This window comes from Triticum aestivum, chromosome 1D, assembly GCF_018294505.1.
Source record: "Triticum aestivum cultivar Chinese Spring chromosome 1D, IWGSC CS RefSeq v2.1, whole genome shotgun sequence".
Lineage (NCBI taxonomy): Eukaryota > Viridiplantae > Streptophyta > Magnoliopsida > Poales > Poaceae > Triticum > Triticum aestivum.
Window position 1 is genome coordinate 484,178,293 of NC_057796.1, and position 24,486 is coordinate 484,202,778.

General features: G+C 45.7%; 2 protein-coding genes and 1 pseudogene across 3 annotated transcripts; 1 reads left to right on the forward strand and 2 right to left on the reverse strand.

Annotated features, from left to right (window-relative positions):
- Positions 1-50: 50 nt before the first annotated feature.
- Positions 51-3,397, reverse strand: LOC123183277 (cysteine-rich receptor-like protein kinase 6; annotated as a pseudogene). The gene is made up of 7 exons (XR_006492478.1): positions 2,495-3,397; positions 1,903-2,028; positions 1,661-1,800; positions 1,363-1,573; positions 1,021-1,258; positions 768-918; positions 51-561 (listed from the first exon to the last, which is right to left on the reverse strand). The product of XR_006492478.1 is annotated as a cysteine-rich receptor-like protein kinase 6 (transcript).
- Positions 3,398-7,401: 4,004 nt separating this feature from the next.
- On the forward strand, positions 7,402-10,590 carry LOC123183278 (putative receptor-like protein kinase At4g00960). Its single transcript, XM_044596052.1, has 7 exons — positions 7,402-8,396; positions 8,475-8,603; positions 8,699-8,814; positions 8,982-9,192; positions 9,456-9,693; positions 9,806-9,953; positions 10,060-10,590. The coding sequence occupies exons 1-7, from the start codon at positions 7,544-7,546 to the stop codon at positions 10,408-10,410; spliced, it is 2,046 nt and encodes a 681-aa protein (XP_044451987.1). The 5' UTR covers positions 7,402-7,543; the 3' UTR covers positions 10,411-10,590.
- Positions 10,591-15,325: 4,735 nt separating this feature from the next.
- On the reverse strand, positions 15,326-16,688 carry LOC123183279 (glucan endo-1,3-beta-glucosidase-like). The gene is made up of 2 exons (XM_044596054.1): positions 16,009-16,688; positions 15,326-15,623 (listed from the first exon to the last, which is right to left on the reverse strand). Exons 1-2 carry the CDS (start codon positions 16,240-16,242, stop codon positions 15,405-15,407), a joined length of 453 nt encoding a protein of 150 aa, XP_044451989.1. The 5' UTR covers positions 16,243-16,688; the 3' UTR covers positions 15,326-15,404.
- Between the last annotated feature and the right edge of the window lie 7,798 nt (positions 16,689-24,486).

Below are 24,486 nucleotides of genomic sequence, written 5' to 3' on the forward strand. Positions count from 1 at the left end.
CAGCGAGTCAATAAAAACCACACTTTAGCAGAAATGCATGTATGTAGCGAGTGCACCACAATGTTATTTAGTCATTGACTCAATAAACCCACTTTAGAGCCGGAGCAATTTTAACATGACCCCTCTAACCTCTTCTTTTCACACGGGAGGTAAGAAGGTAAGAGTTACTCAGAATCACTACTTCATAAAATCAATAGCTCTGGTCTATTATACACTTTTAGTAAAAGAGAAGGTACGAGGGCCCGTGTTAAAACTGCTCAGAGAGCCGACCTCTTTAATTTTCAACTCAAGAACATGTTAATTGTGCTAAGTTGACGCGATGCCAAAGTTGTCGCTAGCCTTCTGGACGTAGAACGCCGGCTTAGATGGGGCAGAGAGAGGCACGGTATCGCTTCCGAGCATCATGACCACAGACGACATAAGCGGTCGATCAGCCGGGTTTTCTTGAACACACAGAAGCGCTATATGGATGCATCTTAGTACGCCGCTCTCTGAGAAGCTGGTGTTCATGCACGGATCCATCATGCCCAACACCGTTGTGGCCATCCAACGCTCCCATATCTGCACCATTTTTAGTAGCCATGAGCTTAAAAGTCTAAGTGCATGTTTTCACCCGTTTTTCTCTAATTAACCAGAAAGCTCTTTTCTTAATTAATGAAATGGATAAATCTTTGCCTCGTTAGAAAAAAAACTGTGGCCTACTAAGTGGTTAACACGTTGTTCTCTAGTAATAATGGTGATTAGATATTCGAACAACAAGCACATACCACATTCAGAAGATCTTGAGATTTCTCAGAATTACAGTAGTCATTGTTCTTCCTTCCCGTCACAATCTCAAGAACCATGACGCCGAAGCTGAATGAATCAGATTTCACGGAGTAGTTCCCACGCATCACGTACTCCGGCGCCATATATCCGCTGTAAGAACATGGTGGGGTACATTATATTTGGTTACTTACCACTAGATTATTAAGCAACATACCACTTGGATTAGCCTGATATGAGTGTTATAGTACTTACTATGTGCCGACGACATGTTTCGTTATTCCATGGGTCTGGTCTTGCCCAAAAAGTCTCGCAATTCCAAAATCTGATATCTTCGGATTCATATCTTTATCAAGCAAGATGTTGCTAGCTTTGAGATCACGATGGACCACTCTGAGCTGGGAGTCTTCATGGAGATATTGCAGTCCTCGAGCAATTCCATTAATAATCTTGTACCTCTTTTCCCAATCCAGTTCTACATGTTTCTCAACATCTGCTTTTCATTATTAAAGTAAATGGATATAGAATATATTAATGTCTAATATGCAGAGAGAAGGAGGCCATAATTGACTTTGAGCATGATTCAATTGCAAGTACCAAAAAGGAAGAGGTCGAGGCTTCAGTTAGGAACAAACTCGTAGACAAGCAACCTCACTTGTTGCTCCAAGCAGACGCCAAGAAGTGTTACAAGGTTCTTGTGCCTAAGCTTTGCAACCAAAGAGAGTTCATTTTTGAGCTCCTCAACTCCTTGTGTTGAGCTCTTCGATAGTCTCTTCACTGCTATTTCATCGCCGTCTGGAAGAATACCCTAAAAGATCAAACCAGAGTTAAGCTCAATTAACGAACTCTCAAGATGGTTGGCAATTTATATAGTAGAAATATGTCTATTTAGCACCTTGTACACCGCACCAAATCCGCCATCACCAAGCTTGTTGCTATCTGCAAAATCCCCGGTTGCAACCCGCAAGGTTGAAATGTCAATCAACATCGAGTCTACACTTTGATTGTCCTCCTCGTCGGCGAAATAACTGGGATCTGTTTAATGGTGGATAACAATGTCACAACGAGTACATAGTCTAGGTCGTTTTGGGTCCTTTGAAATCTTTCCCGTTATAAATTGGTGAATTTTGCACATACCTGACTGTTTTGTTTTTGGTAGTGGCCGCTTCCTTCTCCAGAAAAAGAAGCAAGCCACAAAGTTTATGGCAGCTAGAGTAGGCAGCAGAATAATAAGAACCATGCCAGGGACACTGTATTTTCTCCCTGTGAATTGAGCAATGTACAAGAACAATGTCAGCTCAAATGGAAAATGTGTTAGAAAGAGGATTTTTTTTCTTCATACTTCTCTCTAAATTTGGATTGCTATCTCATTTGATTTGTAAATTGGAACCATTTTTTCTCTAGGCGCTCTAACCTGAAAGTATTTTCCACATGGCTCCTTTTGTTAGAAGCTAGGTACAGAAATGTTATTATAGCGTACTATAAAAAAACATCTAGTTAATTTAACCTCCTCCAAAAGTACACACAAATAAATGCGGGTTTTTTTTTTGTTCATTGCCAAAATTTGCCAATTCTTTTTCATTTTTTTGTTAGAATATGAATCGTAAAGTATAGAAGTCTGATTGGTCCGTTGCCAAAGTTTGGCAACACTGAATTGTTTGTTGTCGATCACTGTGCCAAATCGTTGGCAAGGCAAATGCAAGCAGGCTGGGTGAAAATTAAAGCTCACCTTGTGTGGATGCCGTCGCCGGCGCCGGCGTCAAACCCGTGGGTACCGCAACAGGCGCAGGAGCAGGCGCCGGTGCTTGGGTGCTCGGTGCTGGTGCTGGCAGGCGCACCATGACAGGGCCATCAAAGAAGGAATAGGTCTGGTACCGGAAGCTGCACCTGACCTGAAGAGCTCTGGCTCCTGTACTGTCCACGAACACCTCCGGCAACAACACCATGATCTTGGCGAGGCACCGCCAGCACTGCGGCGCGGTGAGGTCGGGCGTGCACTGCGCCCAGCTGTAGATCTTGGGGAACTCCAGGTCGAAGTCGGCCTCACCGGAGGCGTACCGGCGCGTGGAGTTGTACGCGGCGTAGTCTGCGGTGGCGTTCACGAGCCTGGCCACGAGGCGGTTGAACTGTCCCTTCTCCGACGTGACATTCGTGTACTCCCAGAACCTATACGTCAGCGCCGCCACCGGCGCGGGGTCCTGGGAGGCGTTGGAGTAGTGGAGCGTGCAAGAGTCGTAGTACATGGTGGCCACTTTGCTGTAGTCGCACACGTTGGGCAGGTCCCGGAAGGCCTGGGCGAGGCAGCTGAGGCAGGACGTGGCGTTGGCGTCGCCGCGGCAGAGCGCGAGGCCCCAGACCTTGTCCGGGGCCGCGCCGGCCTCGGCGGTGGCGAAGAGGTCTGGGGACGCCGAGGCGTTCTTGGGGAGCGAGGCGGCGAGGAGGTTGATGTTGGCCAGGTACTTGCTGCCGGCCGCGAATTGGTCGTCGCCGCAAACCTGCCACGGGTATCCCGCGGCGTGGTGCACCAGCAGGGCGGCTACGGCGACGATGGCCACGGACAGGACAAGCCGGTGAGACATCATCCTCGGCCTTGTGGCGGGCATGGTGGAACGAGCAAATGTTGGAACGTATGTTTTGCAAGACGGGGGGATTAAACTTGCTAGTGCCTGCCTAGTGCACGTCCTTTTCGACGACCACGGCAACTGGTAAAGCAAGTGTCTTTCAAAAAAAAAAAAAAAAAAACTGGCAAAGCAAGTCCGTGTCCGTTTTCTGCATAGTATAAAATTAAGCAAGATGTTGGAACGTATGTTTTGCAGACGGGGGAATGAAACTTGCTAGTGCCTAGTGCCTGCCTAGTGAACGTCCTTGTCGAACGACCATGGCAACTGGCAAAGCAAGTCCTTGTCCGTTTTCTGCAACTAAGCAAGTACTTAGTGTAAAAAACGCTTTTATATTATAGGACGGCGAGAGTAGCAATCTTCCGTTAATGAAAGGAGAAAACTGGACGGGTGAACCTTTTCCATTCCACTGAATGTAGTCGCAAAAGGTGGCTTGGAGTTCAGTTGAATTGAAGGGATTTTACCAGTTTGGATGCACATGACTCATCATTCCGCAAAGCCATGGACCAAACCGTGCGTCAAAGTCCAATGTGTATGCGTCGAGTCAAAGTTCTATCTATCTACATACTCATACTAATACTACTACTACTACTACTACTACTACTACTACTACTACTATTGTTATTATTAATAATAATACTACTATTATTATTATTATTATTAAATTATCTCAGTCGTTAGTTTAAAACATTGACGACTGAGATTTAAAATATGTAGTGTTACATACAAATATCAAATATCATCATGCGCAAACAGTTTGACATGTCTCCTCCAAAAACCAAAAGTTTGACACGACTCATATGCCTTCCCTTTAGAAAAAGGTGTACGAGACAATCATCCGTAAGCATAAGTTTGGTATTGCAAAATACAGCAGCCAACTACTCCCATGTGAGAATCCCAACACCCCACCAAAACAGTCCGAGAACAAAAAGAAAGTCCAAGCACAATACGCATCATCATCTGGACTCCCTTTTTGTGTTAAAAAAACAACACGGATTCTTTCTTTAGTTAGTGCTTCACGATGGGATAAAATATTTTCTATCAGATTAAAAAAGAAAAATAAATGTGTATGTACACAGCAAAAACTGTGGGGCCAGTTTTTTTGGCAAAATACTTTCATTTAAAAATAATAAAGATGTTACCAGTAATAAATCATGCATGGACAACTCAAACTAGAAATACGTGGACATCTCTTAGTGCAAATAATTTATATTTACATTCTCGCATTTTGTAGTAATGAATCATGATGTATGTTATTTTTTTTGTAATGGATCATGTATGTTCTAATTACAATGGTTGAAGTTCAATATATCGACGGCAAGAATTAAGGCATACAAATTCTTCAGTATAAAGTAGCTATTCTTCATGAAAAAATAGTCCCGAGAAGGACACGGGAAAGCATATACATTGTACATACATAAGATAAATACGCTGTACTGTTGCGAATATGAGGCACATAAGTAAACATATTGTCAATGCCTAAAACTTTGACCACTATAAGATATGCAGAAGTATAGTGATTGGACATGTAAAATCAACTTTCATTCTCATACGTTTATGCCATACGCCATTTTACTATATTTTTTATGTATCATAAATAAATATTGCGGCTAAAATTGTGAACTGGAAACTGTGAATAATCAACTGTGCCATATGTTTTGGAGCAGATATAACAGTATATAACTCTATAATTAAATGGAGCAGATCGACATGTACACCATCATGAAAGAGTCACAAAACTCTAGACAAAACTATGAATATCCCGATCATTTGTGCTCAATGACTTTGGTTTATAGTAGTAATTGAGTTCAAGGAGACTAATGGAGTGATAAGTGAATACCTATTTTTAGACCATGGAACAAAAGCTCGGTAGTTATTTCCTTTAGTCGACCTGCCCAACTATTTGGGCCAAGCTCCGCCACTCCCTCCTAGTCAGAGCTCCATGCAAAGGATCGAGCCAAACAATGGGTGCAAAAATACAAGGACGAGTCTTTCTAACAAAATCATCACCGCACCAGGAACAAGCGCAAGATTTCCACACTTCTCAAGAGCACGCAAGGAGATGAGGGGGGAGGTACTTACTAGATTCAGGGCAACTTCTTTCCGGCATAGAAGTTGATCTTCATGCTTCCCTCGAAGTGGAGCATGATGATGCCCTCCCATGACAGAGGTACCGATGACTTTAGTTCTGCCGTCACCCATACCAGGGTCTCCTCAAAGGATGGGTGCCCCTTCGCAAACAATCTCCCTCTCTCCTTCACCATAGTTTGAGAGAGCGCCAGCCTCGCCAGATTTGCCCTCTCTTTGGCTTCGTGCTCCACCTCTCTTTGTTTTGCTTGACGAATCCGGTATACCCTCGATGATAATGGGATTTGTTACTACCAACTACGCTGCATGGATACTTAGATAAGTACTGGATACGCGATAAGGAGACACATCTGATACGTCAATTTTTAAAAAATTAGGATACATGGATACGTTTACAATATAAATGAGGCACATTTTACCATACAAAAAAAAAATTAAAAATGCGAAAATAAGGAGTTTTTATGAGAGGCGTATCTCTTTTATTCAAGTGATGAAGTATTTCAGCTAATGCTCCAAGTTTCATTTTGATCATATGAGATTCTAAATGGAAATATGGCATCAAAATAGAGTAAATTAGTTAGTTGTAAATACAAATAAAATTAAGAAATAGTTAGATACATCATGCTTTTCCTTATCTAAAATGTGGCACAGCAGTATCCCATGTGTATCAAATATTAGTTTATTAAAAAAATGTAAATAAAAGAATACGTATCGAACTGTATCGAGCTAGTATCAAAGTATCAAGGCAATATCCGTCATGCATTTTGAACTATCTGCGCAATGTAGCCTGCCAGTCCTCCCACATCTTCTTTTTTTTTGTAAAAGTATGCTTGTATTCAAATTAGGAAATAATGCAAAGTTCTTAACCTGTACAAGGACACCCTAACAGAATAACAAAGAGCACCCTAAAACAACCTGAAACACGAAGATGTGTGTCATCATCTATGAATCTTGTGAGAACAACCCTTCACCATATGTGGCTTTGAGTACCGCTAGATGTGCCCCTTCCATATGAAAGTGAACTAGGATACAGTTTCGATGCTACGGCAGGGCCAGTCGCCCGGGCCAATCATCCGGCCCAAGCAGGACATCCCTCTAGCAGCAATACAAAGAAGGAGGAAGAACAACATTAGAAAAATCATACCGACGAGGAGGAAGAATAATCTCCTTCTCCACACAACCACATCCCTTCCGATGACCAACCCAACTAGTGTCGGTCGATTTGCAGACAACATAGCCCGCGACCTCAACGAGTTCCGGGGATCCCCCATCCCATTGGCTCCTAGACCAAGGCAAGATCCCCGTTTGACTGCGAACCGAGACTAGGACAACTTATTCAGGCATGACGCCACCGCGATGGCTTCAACAACTCCCTCAATCCTAACCAAACTGAGAACACACTCGACCCATAGGTCTGAGGTCCCCCCCTCCCTCCCACCGCCAGAGCGGCCGACGAACGGAGAGGGAACTAGCGGCGGCGGCGGCATGCAAAGGGACCCGCTCGCTTCCAGTTTGCCTGGCTCGGGCCCTCGTCTCATGTACCAACTGTCTAATCCTCCCACATCTGCTTGTGACAAATCCCGCTCGGCGAGCCGCTCCCTCGCGTGACCCGCCGCATTGGTTTGAATCGTCCATGCCCCTGGATTTGATCTCAATCTAGACCCCCCTCTACGTGATCTTCCGTCGGTAGAGGGGGAGATCAGGACATGCCATGGCTTTCTCTCTTGGAGTGACGAGGAGAGAGGACATCGTGGTGAGGCGCCGACAGCGGCGCCGGCAGGGACAGGTTAGGCACACTGACGAGAGCTGTCATGCGGGTCCCAATCTTGTGTGCAATGTCCTGTTGGATAGGGCTGATGACTCGTCCACTTGCCAGTCATGATACCACACACCCAAAATTGCGGCTCTGCGGGCGGCCAATCAACTTTGACTCCTTTGGCGCACCCACTCGTACTCGTGGAAAAAAATATGACAAATGGTGCGTCGCCGTCGCCGTCGCCGTCGCCGCTCTGTCGTCGTGCGAAAGAAAAGCGAGCCGGTCCACCGGTTTCCACCCACGCGCTTCCACGGCGATGCTCCCCGGCGGCTACGCCGTCCTCGCCATGATCATCGCGGTCCACCTGCTGGCGCCGGCTGAGTCGGCCTCAATGGAGTGCGACGGCAACCCCCAAACGTCCAACAGCACCTTTCCCTCGACCCTGAAGCTGCTCGCCGCGGGACTCCCCGGCAACGCCTCCGCCTCCCCAAACGGCTTCGCCAGCGCCGTCGTCGGCACGGCGCCCGGCCTGGTCTACGGCATGGCCCTCTGCCGGGGCGGCACCAACGCCTCGTCCTGCCGCGCGTGCGTGGCCAAGGCGTTCGGCGACGCGCAGGCGAGCTGCCCCGGTGACACGGGCGCCGCCATGTACGAGGACGGCTGCGTCCTGCGCTTCTCCGTCCAGCGGTTCCTCGACTTCCTCGGCGCGGACCAGTGGCAAGTCCGTGAGATCACTTTCTCCGTTGTCGCTGATCGGGCCAGCGTCGCGGTTTCGGCCGCCTGGTTCGGCGCCGCGGTCAGTGCGATCCTCGCCGCCGTGTCCGACCACGCGGTGTCGTCGCCGTCTCCGGCGGCGAGCAGCAATTCGACAATCAGAAGCAAGTTCTTCGCCACGGGCGAGGTGGCCTTCAACCCCAGGATTTACGGCCTCGCGCAGTGCATGCCCAACCTGGCGCCGGCGCAGTGCGACGGCTGCCTCCGGAGACTCCAAGATGAGGCAACGCCCTACTTGGATGGCGGCACTAACCCCGGATGGATCGAGGCTGGTTCAGCGTGGTGCATCCTGAGGTACAGCGTGCGGCCCATCTACGACTACGACGGCCAGGCAATGCTTCAGCTTCAGGCGCCGCCACCGCCATCTCCTTCGGCTACTCCCAAGCATGGAGCAGGTAGTATCTAGCACACTTTACATTTCTCTTCTTATCTGAACAAAGCATTTATCAATCTTTTATTTTCTCGCCATTCAGCAAAGACAAGGAATGCATCAGGAATCTATGCAGGCATTGCTTCTTCTGTTGTCTTGTTATTGATTCTACTATCAGTTTTCGCTTTCATCCGCTTCAAGAGAAAAATTAAGGCCGCCGAGGACGATAATCGTGAGTAGAATCTTGCATCTAGCAAAGTCATCTGTTCGTTCTAGAGCTGGACTTGCCGTTTGCTGACAACATTCTTGCTTTTCATATGAAACCAGCATTTCAGAAGATGGCGAGAGCCCTGATTTTCGATTTGACGGCACTGCAAGAGGCAACCCAGAACTTTTCAGAAGCGAATAAGCTTGGAGAAGGTGGTTATGGAATTGTATACAAGGTATGTCGTATACTCGTATTGAATTTATGCTCAAGCCAGCTCATCCAAAAGTCCGAACTGATGAATTAAGACGGGCAAACAGTATGAAAACAAGCAAGAAAGTGAGTGAAAAAAGAGTCGGATATATTGCGCATTTGGGCATCTTCTGAAAAAACAATTTCTTTCAGGGAATACTGCCGGATGGGCAAGAAATAGCAGTGAAGAAGCTTTTGGGAGCGACTGAGCATGGTTTGCATCAGTTGCGCAATGAGGTGCTGCTATTGGCGGAGCTTCAGCACAAGAATCTTGTCAGATTACAGGGGTTTTGCTCGCATCGGGGCGATACGTTGCTTGTTTATGAATATATCAAGAATGGGAGCCTCGACAACTTTCTATTCGGTATTTATTTTCCCCTCCATTCACTACTCTGGGTCGTTATATGCGCTCGGTGCGGTTGTATCGAGAGTGAAAATGTCCTTTATATTGAAATAAAATCACTACTGTAGTATTTCCAGCAAAAAAATTTTGCACAACTAAGATTCATACACCGTTTTATTTTCTTCCAAACTTCTTCAGCCAAGTGAGTTCTTATGATTGTTCCTTATTTATGATTATTTTCGGCATCAATTAATGTAAGTTGAACATATTCTTTTCGGCAACAGATACTAGTGAGGTTAATACTCTAAACTGGGAGCAACAGTACAACATCATTCTTGGAATAGCCAAGGGAATACTGTATCTTCACGAGGACTCCAGCCCAAGGATAATCCACAGGGACCTTAAAGCTAATAATATTCTTCTTGACGAGGAGATGGATCCTAAGATCGCAGACTTTGGATTGGCAAGGCTGCTACAAGAAGGTCACACTCATACTCAAACCACTAGAGCTGCCGGAACACTGTAAGTCAAATGCGTATAATGAAGTTTGCAAGAACAAAAAAGATACTTGTAATTATGAACTATTTCACTTAGTGAAGGTGCGTTTCCAAGCCTAATTGCTCATCCTCTGCAGCGGTTATATGGCACCGGAGTACGCAATACACGGAAGTGTGTCAACCAAGATCGATATTTTCAGTTTTGGTGTATTAGTCTTTGAAATTATAACCAGGAGAAGGAACTGCAGTTCAGATTATGGGGATACCGTGAACCTCATTAGTGATGTAAGTGCTGGATTTACTTTATTTTCATCAGTTGTTAGTGTCTTTGAACACAGTAACATTTATATTATTGTATCTAAAAGCATCATCCATGTTAACCATCTACCAGGTGTGGAATTACTGGACAAAAGGAACAATATCACAAATGATGGACGAATCACTCAATGGATACCCTCGAAGCCAAGCGCTACGGTGCATCCACATCGGGCTACTGTGTGTCCAACCGGACCCTGACGACAGGCCTCAAATATCGACCGTCATTTTCATGTTAACAAGGGACACCATGGAGCTTCAGCCACCGGCACAACCTGCATTCTTTTTTGGAACAGAATCACCATCTCCAGCTTCTCCACGATATGGGCAACGCCGCTACATGCATGGCAGATCTCGATCTAATCTAGTACCGGAAGATGACGTATCTTGGAATGGGGTTACAATTACTGAGCCATATCCTAGGTGACATACGATTTGGATTCTTGAAGTGGCCATGTCATGTTTTGTCATAATGGAGGCCAGTAGGCCGGATTAGGTTTATATCTTCATCGTGAGCCTTGTAATCAATGTATCTTACTAGGTCTGGAGGGTTTACAGTTAAATCAATGTATCTCGATGTTATCAATTCCAGCTCCATTCCTAGTTCCAAATATGTTTGAAAAGTCAAAGTTTCTTTGAAAATTAAAGTGTTTATGTGGTTTGTACATAAACAAGTCATCTTAACCAAGGACAACTTGACAAAGCGTAACTGGACAGGACCTACTAGGTGTAGTTTTTGTGATCGGAATGAAACTATCAAACACCTTTTACTTGATTGCCCGTTGGCCAAAGTTCTATGGCGGACGGTGCACATAGCCTTTAACATTACTCCTCCGAATTCTGTCAGCACGTTATTTGGAACGTGGCTTAACGGGATAGAGTCCGAAACAGTGAGACACATTCGCGTAGGAGTATGTGCTTTATTGTGGGCAGTCTGGAACTGCAGAAATGATTTGGTTTTTAACAGAACAACAAATATTCATTCTTTTCAGGTTATCTTCCGAGCCAGTGCGTTAATCCGTATGTGGTCCCTACTCACTCCGACGGAGGCCAGGGAGCGTTTGGTTACTGGATCTATCCGGTGGGAGATGGCAGCACGGGATATCTTCAACCGGTTTGGATGGCGGTCATGTAATAGGATAGGCAATTAGTTCTCCTATCTTTCTTATGCCAGCCGGTTGTGGCTTTTTGGTTAGTTTGTTATTGGCTCTTTGGCTCTTTGTGAGCTTTCCTTTACTTTCGTTTGAGACTTTAAGACCTTGTTGAACCTAATTGCTTATTTATATATTTGACCGTATGCATCGTTCTGATGCAGAGGCCGGGGAGCTAGTTACCCCTCTTTAGTTTAAGAGTATAGAGCAGTTTGGTAGCTCATAAGGCTCATAACCTTGGGGTTGCGGGTTCGATTCCCACTACCGGCTCCATACTCCTTCTTTATGATATATGCATGATATAATGTGAAGCCCTGTAGGAGCTCCCTAAGGACTCTAGCTAAGACCTTTTTGAGACCCTGGGTGACTCGCGTGGACTTATCCCCTCTCGGTAAGCCGAAGACCCGGGTTGCGCTGCTTGATGCTCCGATCGAAAACAAATCAGTGGGGCCATGCCGGTACGACAGACTCCCCCCCCCCTTTTCAAAAAAAGAAAAAAAAGTGAGTCTTGTAATCACTGTCTTAAGCCGCTCAAGATGAATGATACTCCCTCCGTCTTATAGTGCAGTGTCAAAAACGCTCTTACGTTATGGAACCGAGGGAGTAGTACACTTATTTTTCAGTGCAGATGGATTGATTTGTTTGTTTGTCGCACGCTGGCGGTGCAGTGTTAGCATCATAATCAATGATTACTGTTGCCTCTTTTTCTTTTTGATTTGGTGCCGGTGGCAGATATGTATCAGCACTCAGCACAAATATACTAGTTATTAAGGCAATTTTATCTTAACTAGCACAGCAGCACGCACACATGCGAAGGCAACATCCCAATGTTCTACTCCCCCCGTCCCATAATATAAGAGCATTTTTTAAGACTACGTACTTCTTATCTTTATTTAAAATTCACAACTACTATTAGTAATCATTTACTCCTCCATAAGAACTCAAACCAACCGTAGAAAATCTAGAATTTATACATGTTACTTTTAGCATCGGGCTCACATATATTATTATAAATTTGTGTTATAGTCTATATTAACCACTTTGATCGCTTTGCAGTTGTGAGCAAACAATATATGTGTCTGTGTCAACATCTCATAACCACATGCTCTCCTTTTGCATTAAACCTGCATAAGCGACAATGGAATGCAACTAAATTTGTGCATCACCAATATCATGATATTTAAGACTAACTTGCACTTAATGTTGGATGTTGTTCTATCACCCACCTAATCTTAAACTATGCATTAAAAAATCCAACTTATATTTAACTTTACATGTAACATATATTATTTGATTTATGAAATTCATAACTATATTTCAGTTAGTTATAGTTTAATGTTCATTTCAAAATTAAACTGGCAGTTTCATTCATAATCTTCAATTACCAATTGCTATCTAAATATGTCATGTATATAGTGCCATATTTCACGAGATAACTTATTGAATGTTATCTAATTCTTCAAGGATTTGTTTTTTAATTGCTCTTTATAATTAGGTTTTTATGTACATCAGATATATTCCGTGTTGGCTAAATTTTGTGTATTATCTACTCATTTAGAATGTGTCTTTGTGTCATGATCTCATAGATTCATGATTCATTTTTTCTTTGCACGTGGATAGTCGAGAATGAAGATGTGATAAACTTTGTGCTAACACTAATATCATGGCTCTTGGAGAGTAACTTGCAACTAATGTCAGGTCTTGTTCTAACACCCATCTAATCTTAAACTATGCATTAAGAAAATTAAATTATAACTAGAGCATGTTCGGTAATCCACCAGCTCCACGCTTTGTTAGGGAGACCGAGGCTCCCTTTAGGGTGGTTACAGCTCTCGAGAGGGCAACCGCCGACGCTAAGAGGGCAGCCGCTGACATTGAGTCGGCAGCTTCTGCGGCCGAGAGGGCAGCCGTTGACACTGAGGCGGCGGCTGCTGCGGCCGAAAGGGCAGCTGCTAACGATGAGGTGGTGGCTGCTGTGGCCGAGAGGGCAGACGCTGGCGCTGAGGCGGCGACTACTGCGGCCGAGAGAGTTCCTTAGGGGTTATGGTTTCTAATGATCTATTAGAGTAGTATGACCTAGAACCGGCGGTCTATCCTAATACTTTTGAATTGTGTAATGGTTATCTTTGTATTGCATAATTATGCTTATGTTGACTTGTAGTCCCATGGGGCTCCCTTTGTGATTGCTCGATGTTCTTGGAGGAAGGGTCCACTCTCTGACTGGTATTTCGACTGTCGATGATGGCCGCTTCTCCTTCTTTCCCAAGTGCATTACCAAGGTCGCTTTGTAGGCTTGCGATGAATAGATTAGAAGTATTCTTTGATATTTGATTCTTATATTATTGTTTTCATTGTGTGCTGAAAGGTGTTAACACCGATCGATCTCGTAGTTATGGCTTCCTCCGATGACGCAGCTTCCGTTAGGGTCGACTCTGTGGTCAAGGAGGAGCGCACTAATAAGGAACCGTTGGCGGCGCTCATTCAAGTGAACCCACTACTCATCGTACTAAAGTATTTTGTGGATCTGACCAAGAAGAAACTGCCAACTAAGGTGAGCGAGGGCCCGCCACCTAAGGAGAGCGACGCTCCGATGCCATTGAGTCCACCGACCATCATTCCTAACTACGCTTGCTCCTCCACTGTGTGGGCTATCCCCACCTGCTCCGACTCCATGATCATTGGCTTCACTGATTACATCTCAGAGTCCACCTAGATAGTTTGACCTTGATTTAGTGATATAGTTATGTAGCTGCTAATGTGGACTTGGATAGCACTTTTGATGCTTTTCAGTATATGAGTGATGAATGCTTGCATGGCTTATGTATCATGTGTTATTTTGAATTTGCATTCGTTCTTGACTTTTTTTTCTCTTTCTTTGTAGGTGAAGTGGTATGCAGTGTACAGAGGTAGGTGTCCAGGAGTGTAGGATTCATAGTCCGCATGCAATGAACAAGCGCTTCGTTACAATGGTAGCTCCTTCGATTTGTTCAATAGTAGAGAGGAGGCTGAGAATCATTACAATCAGTATGTGTTCAGTGAGAAGAGAAATCGTGAATTAGGAAATGGTGCAAACCAGCTTATTGGGTTTCGTGGATTGATGAACTTGATAATCCTCTTTCAGTTCGTCCAAGTTATGGTGTTGCTTTTATCAGGTGATCGTATGTAAACATGCATTGACCATTTTGTTATTTAGTGAGAAGGCACTCTTGCTAAATAACTACTTAGTGACTTCATATGAAGCTTGTGTGGACCCTATATAATGCTTTTGTGAGTTTGTTGTTATGTATGTGATCCTTATATAGTATACAAAGTTTCTCTAAGTGGATATTACTGTTATATTTGTTTTTGTTGTAGGGTTACATGAAAAAGAAGAAATCATGTTGACAATCCATCTTTGCCAAGAGCACCACTCAGCAAAGTTACATTTTCCGAGTACAACGCTTGGGATAGTGGGCATGTGGCATACGTTGGCAGCTTGGTTTTCATTTTGCCGAGAGACTGAGAAAGGTACTCGGTAAAGGAGAGTTGCTGGGAACTACTTACTCTAGATAAGGCGAGCACTGGCTCTCGGCAATGTGCATAACTTTGTTGAGTACTTTGTTAGTTCTTGGCAAAGACCTAACGGCACCACTGGCCATCAAGTCGCTTTATTTTGCCGAGAGTTACTATTTGGTTCTTGGCAAACAGTTTGTCGAGTGCCCGACAGATGGCTCTCGGCGAAATTCTGTTTGCCTGAGAGGTGTAGGCCGAGTACTCTTTGCCGAGAGGAATTCTCGGCAAAGCCTTTGCCGAGTTTATTTGGCCCTTCGTCATGTATTTTCGGCACTCGGTGTAGAGTGATTTCCAGTAGTACATGATGATCGTCCATAGGGTGAAAGAAAAAGGAAATCTTAATGCGTCTGTTTCTTTCTGCATCTCCTCCTCTACTTATTGTTTCTTCTCAAAAATACAAAAGTATTGTGAGCACCAGATGAAAAGCACATGGATATTTATTTATCTAGTTTTACATTTGAAAACTATACATCAGAGGATAATATGGGATTATTGCTTAAGCTCGTATATCAAGCTTGGTCTTGGCAGGACCTTGACGGCAGCATGCAGTGGCCGATCTCCGTAAAGAGTGGAACGAAATCACCATTAACAAACATAAACTTTTATTTTCTGTTCTTAAAATAGAATCAGGAACTCAGAAATGAACTCATTTGGTGCCTGCCGGACAATGGAACCGGCACTGGCGAAGTTGCACATTCCGGCGGCCGGCCACAACACTTTAATTGTCATTGAATGCGAAGGTCGCATGCGCGACCTTGGTGTTAGGGTCGAAGCACCATGCACCGGGCTGGATGTCTGTGCGGTCCACGCCGTGGCCACATGCGTAGTCCAGCCCCATCTGCAGCCGCACGGCTCTGACCGCCTCATTCGCCAGGCACCAGCTCGGGCTTGGATCGCAGAGGCCTACACATGCAATGGAATCATCATGGCTGGGTGCCTGTGCACAGCAGATAGTCGTCGTCAACTAGGAGTATATAAGGACTCGCCTGATGGTGCCTGGTTGACAATCGTTCCGGCACTGCCGAAGTCGCATGCGCTGGTAGCCCGGCCGTTCTTCTGGTAGTAGTCGTTGAAGGCGTACGACGCATGCGCAAGCTTGGTGTTCGGCTCATGTCAGGGCTTGCCTAGCTGTACGGCGCTGCAGTCCGCCCCGTTGCCACATGCGTAGTCCAGCGTAGCCTGCAAGGCCGCGTCCCCGGCCGCCGAGTTCGGCACACAATAGATAGACATGCCTGGAGTACTCAGATATGCAAGGTACGGGTAGATATTCATCATGAGGTACGACTTGGTCCGTTCCAGGAAGTCGAGCATGTGGCCATCACCAACAGCGCCATGCTGTCCCGGAACATGCCTGCGGACGGTGGGAACGACGTGTTGAGCGCGTGAAACACAATTAGCATGGTCACTTTCACGGCGTGCTCCTCGTTGTTTAGCTCCACCATGACCTTGACGCCGGTGTTGGCAAAGGCGCGCAATACCGTTGGGTCGGTGTCGTAGATCCTCACCATGGTGATGCCGTTTCTCTTGACCATTGTGTTATAGTTTATATTAACCATTTTTACCTTAATTATCTAGAACATAAAAAATACTATTTCATTTTGATCACTTTGCAATTGTGAGCAAACAATATATGTATGTGTGTCAACATCTCATAATCTCATGCTTCCCTTTTACATTAAACCTGCATAATCGACAATGAAATGCAACTAAATTTGTGCATCAGCAATATCATGACATTTGAGACTAAATTGCAATTAATGTTGAATGGTGTTCTATCACCAACCTAATCTTAAGCTATGCATTAAGAAATCCAACTTATATTTAACTTTACATGTAACAGATATTATTTGATTTATGAAATTCACAACTATATTTCAGTTAGTTGTAGTTTTAGTCTTCATATGAAAATTAAATTGGCAGTTTGATTCACAATCTTCGATTACCAATTGCTATCTAAATATGTCATGTATATAGTGCCATATTTCATGAAATAACTTATCGATTGTTATCTGATTCTTCAAGGATTTATTCTTGTAGTTGCTCTTTATAACTAGGTTTTTATGCATATCACACATATTCCGTGTTGGCTAAATTTTGTGTATTATCGACTAATTCTAGAATGTGTCTTTGTGTCATGATCTCATAGATTCATGATTTTTTTTATTTGCACGTGCATAATAGAGAATGAAGATGTCACAAACTTTGTGCTAACACTAATATCGTGGCTCTTGGAGAGTAACTTGCAAGTAATGTCAGGTGTTGTTCTAACACCCACCTAATCCTAAGGTATGCATTAAGAAATTAAATTATATCTTGAGAATGTTCGGTAGTCCTCCGGCTCCACGGAATCCTGCGCTCCGGCTCCTCCAAGCGAGTTATCACTCCTCCAAAGATCCTGAGAGCCAGGAAATTTTTTGTCTTGTTTGTTCCGGTCTTGTTCATGAGATGGGCCAAAAGCCCAATAATCTGGCGTGTGGCCCATACTGATAGGAGGTGGTAGGATAGAAAAGGTGAGGAGCACGAGAGACAAAAATGTTGTTATTTACTTAGGTCCGAGTGTTCACTAGCGAAGGACAAAAATGGGGTCGTCGAGACAGTTGTTAGGGATATTGAGGCCCCCTCTAGGGTGGTTGTAACTCTCGAGAGCGCAACCACCGACGCTGAGAGGGTAGCCGCTGACACTGAGGTGGTAGCTGTTGCGGCAGAGAGGGCGGCCGTAGACGCTGAGGCGGCGGCTGCTGCGGCCGAGAGGGCAGACGCTGACGCTGAGGAGGCGGCTATTTCGGCCGAGAGAGTTCCTTATGGGTTATGGTTTGTAATGATCTACTAGAGTAGTATGCCCTAGTAACAACGGTCTATCCTAGTACTGCTTAATTATGTAATGGTTATCTATGTACTGCATAATTATGCTTATGGTTGACTTGAGAGATGAGAGTTGTAAGAGATGTTCTGGAAGGAAAGAAATCGACTTTTGACATTGACGGTCTATCTGGGCGAGTTCGTCATGTGATACCTTGGTAATGCACGATGGTCTCACCAACTCGACCATCACCGACAGTCAAAATATCAATGAGAGGGTGTTCAACATATATACAACCACATGAGAGATGAGAGTTGTAAGAAATGTTCCCGAAGGAAAGAAATCGACTTCTGACATGGACGGTCGATCTGGGCGAGTTCATCATGTGATACCTTGGTGACGCATGATGGGCTCACCAGCTCGACCATCACCGAGAGTCGAAATACCAATGAGAGAGTGTCCACCATATATACAACTACTCGAGAGATGGGAGTTGTAAGAGTTGTTTAAGAGAGCCTCGACGGACTGGAAGTGAGCACACAGATCAATGTTCAGACTATCCGTCCAAACATATAGACGGTTTGAAAAGTCGAGTTGAAGATGCTCTTATGTCCCCACCACCATGCTCACCCTACCCTGGCCACACAACCGGTCCAATGAAAATCGACGAAACTGGCCCTTTTTTGAAACTTCAACACAAAATAACCCTATCCGAAAATATTTTACAAACTGGCTCTTTTTTTGCATGATGCCCAAGGCTGGGGCGCTATGCTAGATAGCATGACGCCCCGGACTAGGGCGCCATGGTACCGACGTATAGCATGGCGCCCCGGGTTAGGGCGTCATGCCAAATACCATGGTGCCCTACCCCCTGGTGTCATGCAAAAGGGCCAGTTCCAGAAATATTTTCAGATTGGAGCCATTTTGTATTGAAGTTTCAAAAAAGAGCCAGTTTCATTCATTTTCGCACCAGTCCACTGGCTCCACCACAATCCTCGACGCGCTTGTTTTCCATTAGAAACGACGAGTCAAAGTTGATCAGCCGCCCGCGCAAGTGGTAAACTCATCCGTGTAAAAACAAAGTTTCGGCAAGATATATGCAGCCCGTGGTCTTGGCGCAAACGGGATGATGTGACTTGTTTAACAAAGATCTGGCCATTTCTGCATAGATGGCCAAAATGGAAAACGTCAAATTTCATCGCCAATTGCGGTGTCGTGTAGGTCGTCGCCGGTGAAGTCCAGCCAAAGATGATTTCTCAACACTTGGGAGAATATTTGGCTGACGGATGATTCGTAGCCGCCTGCCTTGAGGACTTTGACCGCGCAGGTCTCCGCTCTGCGTCTACACCTAATGCCACTTGGGAATTCCAATGGTTTCCTAGCGTGCCGTGCCGGCTCGTCCGGCGGACTACGTGGACTCCAAAGACCAAAGTCCAAGCTCAAGGTATGGCTAGATAGACACCAGCAGCACGACGGTCGTAGGCAGATATTTAGGCATGTTTCACTAGTAGATAACGAAGCTTTATTATCGGTTCGTAAGGGCCTTTAGTGCCGGTTCTGCAACCGGCACTAAAGGATGGAGACTAAAACCCCCCACCCTTTAGTACTGGTTCAGCACGAACCGCCACTAAAGGCCCACTACTAAAGTTTTTTTTGAAAATTTTGGTAAAAAAATTGATTTTTTTAATTTTCTGAATTATTTAATGATTTAGTCTCTAATCACCCCTCTTAACTGCTTAATTGTGGATCGGTCATTCCAAATCGTCTAACTTTGCGGACCACATAGCAGCCACCAAAGGAAAAAATGACGGATCACCTTCACACCCGAGCTCGAAGCGGCTCCATCGCTGATAAGTAGCTTTGCGGATCTCCAAGGTGGCTCACCAAAAGCGAAACAATTACCGTTGAACAAATTAGACCGGGGCAACACCCCGAACACGCCGTCGAACTCCAGATCCGGCACCTCCACACGACTAAGACGCCGGAGGAGAAAACCACATCTGCGAACCATGAACCCAGCACACGATCCACCATCTTCCAGATGCCGCCGATGCAGACCACAATCTGCATCCGCTCCTGGACTACCTCCCAAGCTCCTCAAGCTACCATTATTATCACCCTATTACGTGTAACATTTGACGAATCCCAAAGTACACCCGTCTGGCATGATGGTATTTGATACTCTCATGGTGTAAGGAAGTGAGTATACATAAACATTTGTATGATGATACTTATAACTATTTGACGATGTGACATCGAAGTACTCCCTCCATTTCAGTATATAAGATGCGCACGCTTTCCAAAATCCAATTTAATGTAAATTAGATTAATAGTATATACTTTTGTGACTTGAAAATTATGCCATTGAAAACTTCTTTTGAACACAAATTTAACGATATAATTTTTATCACACAAAATCCTCATTTGGTATGTCTAATTTATGGCCAAAGCTGAAATTTTGCATGCATGCACGCCTTATTCATTGGAATGGAGAAAGTTAGTCATTAAGTTGGGTCTGTCCAACACCATTATTCAATATAAATGTGTTCACTATTGTCGGCATCGTTGTTACTTTTGACAATGGCCAAAAATTAGGAATGCAAGATCATCAACATACAAGTGCTAGTTTTAGAGGCAACAAAAGGGATCTACTAGTGTTTATTGTTCCACACATGCAACGGTTTTTCTCTGAATCTTGTTTGTATCCTGAATCAAGAACCATTGCATATAGCACAAAAAATAAATATTAATTACAGGCACGGAAATAATAATATTTATTATTGCTTTTGGAGCATATTTCTAGTAGTTCATGAGATTGAATTATTTGAAGTAGTTACAACATTATTTGAATATTTATTATTGCTTTTGGAGCATATTTCTAGTAGTTCATGAGATTGAATTATTTGAAGTAGTTACAACATTAATTGAATATTTCCGTCGGCTACAGTACCTGCGTTGCATACCCATCTCCACTCAGCCTGGCTGTAGAAAAACAGCCTCATATGCGACATCTGCAAGTTGTTTGATTGCCTGCATATGAACTTCCTGCATTAGGGGATCAACTTTGGCACGTTGTTTGGTTGCCTGCATTGTCTCGGCGCATACAACTACACTTGTTTGGTTGCCCGCATGGGGTATGATTAAGAGCTAGCACTTGCACTTAACACACAGGGTTAAGAGCTAGCAGAGGAAGGGGGAGAAGAAATGCAGTGTGCGCCGGACCATGGCGACTACGGTGGATAGTGGCCGTGGTGCCGTGTCCGACATGACGAGCATGGAGTCGTGGGCGAGCGACCCCGGCGGCGGCACGACGAGCGACACCGTCGGCGAACTAGTTGCGGTGCTCGCGCAAAGTCAGTGGACAGAGGAGGAGAATGCAGTGATCGCGCCATGGTATCGTCCGTGCAGTAGGACGAGAGAGGAGGCCGAGATGATCGACGCCGGAAACGACTCCAGTGTAGTGGGACGAGAGAGAGAGGAGGCCAAGATGATCGACCCCGTCGGCGGCGCGGCGAACTGCAGTGTGCACGGAGGCAGAGGACAAAAGAAAGCAGTGCGCGCGCCATTGCAGCGTTAGTGCAGTAGGAGGACGACAGAGAGTAGGCCGAGATGAGCGACGCCGGAAACGACTCTAGTGCAGTAGGACGCGGGCAAGGAAATCAAGGGGAAGGGCATCGGCGTCGAGAGGGGCGAATAGGAGGGCTCTGAGCAGAGGACAGAGGAGCTCGACACGGCAGCGTGAGTGCACTAGACTGCTATTCAAGGAGAGATGAAGCTAAGATCGTCGAAACCAAAAACTTACAATACGAATGCTGTGCGGAACTGCGAGATTAGGCTGCTGGTCAAAGGAAATTTCAAACGATCGATCATGCGCGACGAATCTGACAAAATTCGTTGAGATTAGCTCCAAACGGGAACACGAAATAAAGAACTTCCGGCCGACGAAACTAAGAACCGATCACGTGAATGGAAATGTAGCATCGAGGTGCATCTTTTTCATGTAGAGCTTACCTCGAATCAAAACACCGTTGTGTAGATCAGAGGGACGACCAGGAAGTGAGGAGATTAGAGAGAAGCTTACTCGAGGTTGAAGAAGACCTCACGTAATCACCTCGCATCCCTCCCATCTCCACTCGTGCAAGGGCCCGCTCGCTTGCGCTCGCCTCGGCCTGGCTCACAAGAAACTGTCGATCTGAGTGTTTCCAGTGAGTCAGGCCCAGAGGTGATTGAAGTTCCGTGCTATACAGGGCAAACAGTGTATGCAGCCAGCCAAACAGCCCGTTTCCTTCCCGCACGGGTCTGGTTGGGCCTCATCCAGGCAACCAAACACACCCTTAGGGCATCTCCAACCACACCTCAATCAGACTCCTCATCCGTCCATGAACACGGGACAGTCCACGAATACTGATGTGAAAGCCGGTCATTTAAAACTATCCCCGTATAATTTAATGTGTATTTCAACAAACCGAACCAAATTCATACAAACCAGATGATTTTCATATAAAGTGGAGTACATTCATTATATTTCGGATATTTTTCATTAAAATAAGGGGTTGGACATAAATCTAGCCTATGGCGGCGCCCGTCGTCCACTTCCTTTCTATTCCGCATTGGCGACAACGTCCACATCTATCGTCTCAATGAGCGGCGGGGGCAAGACCCATTAAGTGAAGGTGTGGTCACCGGGAGGAAGAGTAAAACATAGGAGACGAACCTTCCCACTTGGGATTCGAGCCCCCACCGCCTCCCATGCCCTACTCATTCTTGGCGGAGTCTGCAACCTGTCCATCACCGGTGCCGGTGGATGTGAGGTCGATGATGGACGTGGCTGGTCTGTCTGTCGTCCTCCTGCCACATGCGCCCCCAAAAGTTCGGTGGTGACACATAGGACGCGTAGCTGGCAGCGTTCTCGTCCTCGATCGCCTGTGCCACCAGCGTCGCCTCCGCATCCGATTATGCCACCTCTGCGTTGCGAGTAGCGACTTGAGCACGCGCGGCCTCGTAGAGCGCCCACTGCTCGGCGACGATGTTGGGGTTCGCCGCGGTCATGGCGGCCACGACCACCCTGCTCACGCGCTTGCCGTAGATTTAGCCCTCTACCAGCAGGTTCTTCTCGAGGAAGAACATGTTGTACCACTGCTCCTCCTGTGCCTGCTAGAACACCGACATAGGTGCCGGCGCGGGCTGTTCCTCTGCCATGGCGACGAAGTGTGTTTGCGCCTACTCCATGGTCAAGTCGGCATGCACAGGAACGGTATTGGAGTCCGTCTCCTTCGTGGGGTCGTCGTTGGAGACCTCGGGCGAGCTGGCCGACATGTCGGTCTCGATCTGCCTGCGGCTCTACCAGGCAGCTATAAGGGCGGCCACCTCGTGCTTTTGCTCCGTCGACAGCCTCTCCCACAACATGTTCCCACTCGCGCTCACGGAACAACAGAGTTGGTATGGCCACCTTTAAATAGTGGATTTCGATGAGGCCAAGCGTCTGGGTGCGTCAATGTGTGGAAGCCAGAGTTGGTTCCTCAGCCGGGGAGCCTGTTTGATGGCGGCGGACGGACGGACGGGCATTGAATGGGCGTGGTAGATATCCTTCATGTCCCGTCTAGAAAACATCTCTTCGGTGTTGAACAAGCAAGCACGGACACCGAGGATGCACTGCGGGCCGCGTCCTCGGCCAGCAAGCCGCTTCAATGTTGGCGCCAGCGTGAGGTCACGTCCGCTTTGGGCCGACGTTAATGCGGATTGGCCATACTAGAGCGGCATGAATGCGGGTTGCTGGCGTCAGGCGGGAAAGCACGCGGGTGAGGGAGAGGGTTTTGGGTGGGTCAGGATTGTTGAACACTTGCGTGGTAGCGGTAGGGATGCCCGCAAAGCCCCCCCCCCCCCCCCCCCCCACTTTGTTTCCGGTTTGCGGGAAAAAGTAGGTCTGAACCAATCAGTGGACCGATATATAATTGCGTTGGATGGCAAAACATGTCTAGACCGTGTGGTCTGGACAATTGTAGGCTATTCGCATTGGAGATGCCCTTATCACCTAAAATCAACTCTAGCAGAGTTATCATATGAGATTGATTGTCGGAATAATCATCTGTATGACGATTGCAGTAAAAAGGAAACAAAAACGTTCTAGTAAAGTTGTTGTATGTCTCTCAGACTGCATAATTTATGGAGGGCGCTTCAAATCGTGCCTGCATCTGGAGGTTGGGGCTGCTTATATGGAGTGGCCTCCATCTGCAACACAATGGAGTAGACGCTTTTCCACTGAGAAGGGCGTCAATTAATTGTTGCAGCCGTATTTCACACTCGATTCCCACCCCGTGTGCATGAAATTCGCCCCCATTTTCCCACTGGAGCGCGGCCATGATGTAAAAGTATGGCCTTATCCCACGGCCATGATGCACAAGTATTCGTCGATCATGTGGCGGCTTAAGTCGCGTCAGTAGAAACCTCCCCCAAGAGCGAGGTCACTTCCAAATGGAAGAAGAGCCCATAGTTCAAATTCTAGTTAAGAATTGTGTTAAATGGTTGTTCAAATCCTAATTGTAATCCAAATGCAAATCTAGTATGGAAACAATTGAATTATTGGGGTGGCCAAGAAAGAGGTTTCACATGGTAAAATAAATTGGAGGGTATAATTATAGCTATTATGGGTTTGTGCATCGCCTCGGTAGCCTTTATATTATTATGAAGGGCACTCCATACAGTGGACGGCGATTGATACCATGGCAAATCCGCTAGAGTGGTTTTAAATCGATCACCTTATTGTGTCACTTTTTCTATTGGTTACAGTTTTCGGCTGAAGTTTAGTTACTCCCTTGTCTCAGGGTTTCTTCCTGAATGCTAATAACAAGTTAAAAAAATAGGTTGATAGCTATGTCATGAAATATGCAGAAGAATTTCCAACTTTTGTTGCTAATATAGTAGAAGACATTACATTTGTCGAGCGGAATAGTCATCAGATCTACCATCATTTTTTTCCGATGATATCAAATGTCGTATCCTT

What these genes read in the sequence shown, in the direction of transcription:
- LOC123183278 (XM_044596052.1), top strand. Translation starts at nt 7,544, where the DNA reads ATGCTCCCCGGCGGCTACGCCGTCCTCGCCATGATCATCGCGGTCCAC. An exon ending in CCTCGACAACTTTCTATTCG is followed by an intron (nt 9,193 to 9,455) that starts GTATTTATTTTC and finishes TTTCGGCAACAG; the next exon opens with ATACTAGTGAGGTTAATACT. An exon ending in CCGTGAACCTCATTAGTGAT is followed by an intron (nt 9,954 to 10,059) that starts GTAAGTGCTGGA and finishes ACCATCTACCAG; the next exon opens with GTGTGGAATTACTGGACAAA.
- LOC123183279 (XM_044596054.1), bottom strand. Translation starts at nt 16,242, where the DNA reads ATGGTTAATATAAACTATAACACAATGGTCAAGAGAAACGGCATCACC. An exon ending in GGGACAGCATGGCGCTGTTG is followed by an intron (nt 15,624 to 16,008) that starts GTGATGGCCACA and finishes TGCTGTGCACAG; the next exon opens with GCACCCAGCCATGATGATTC.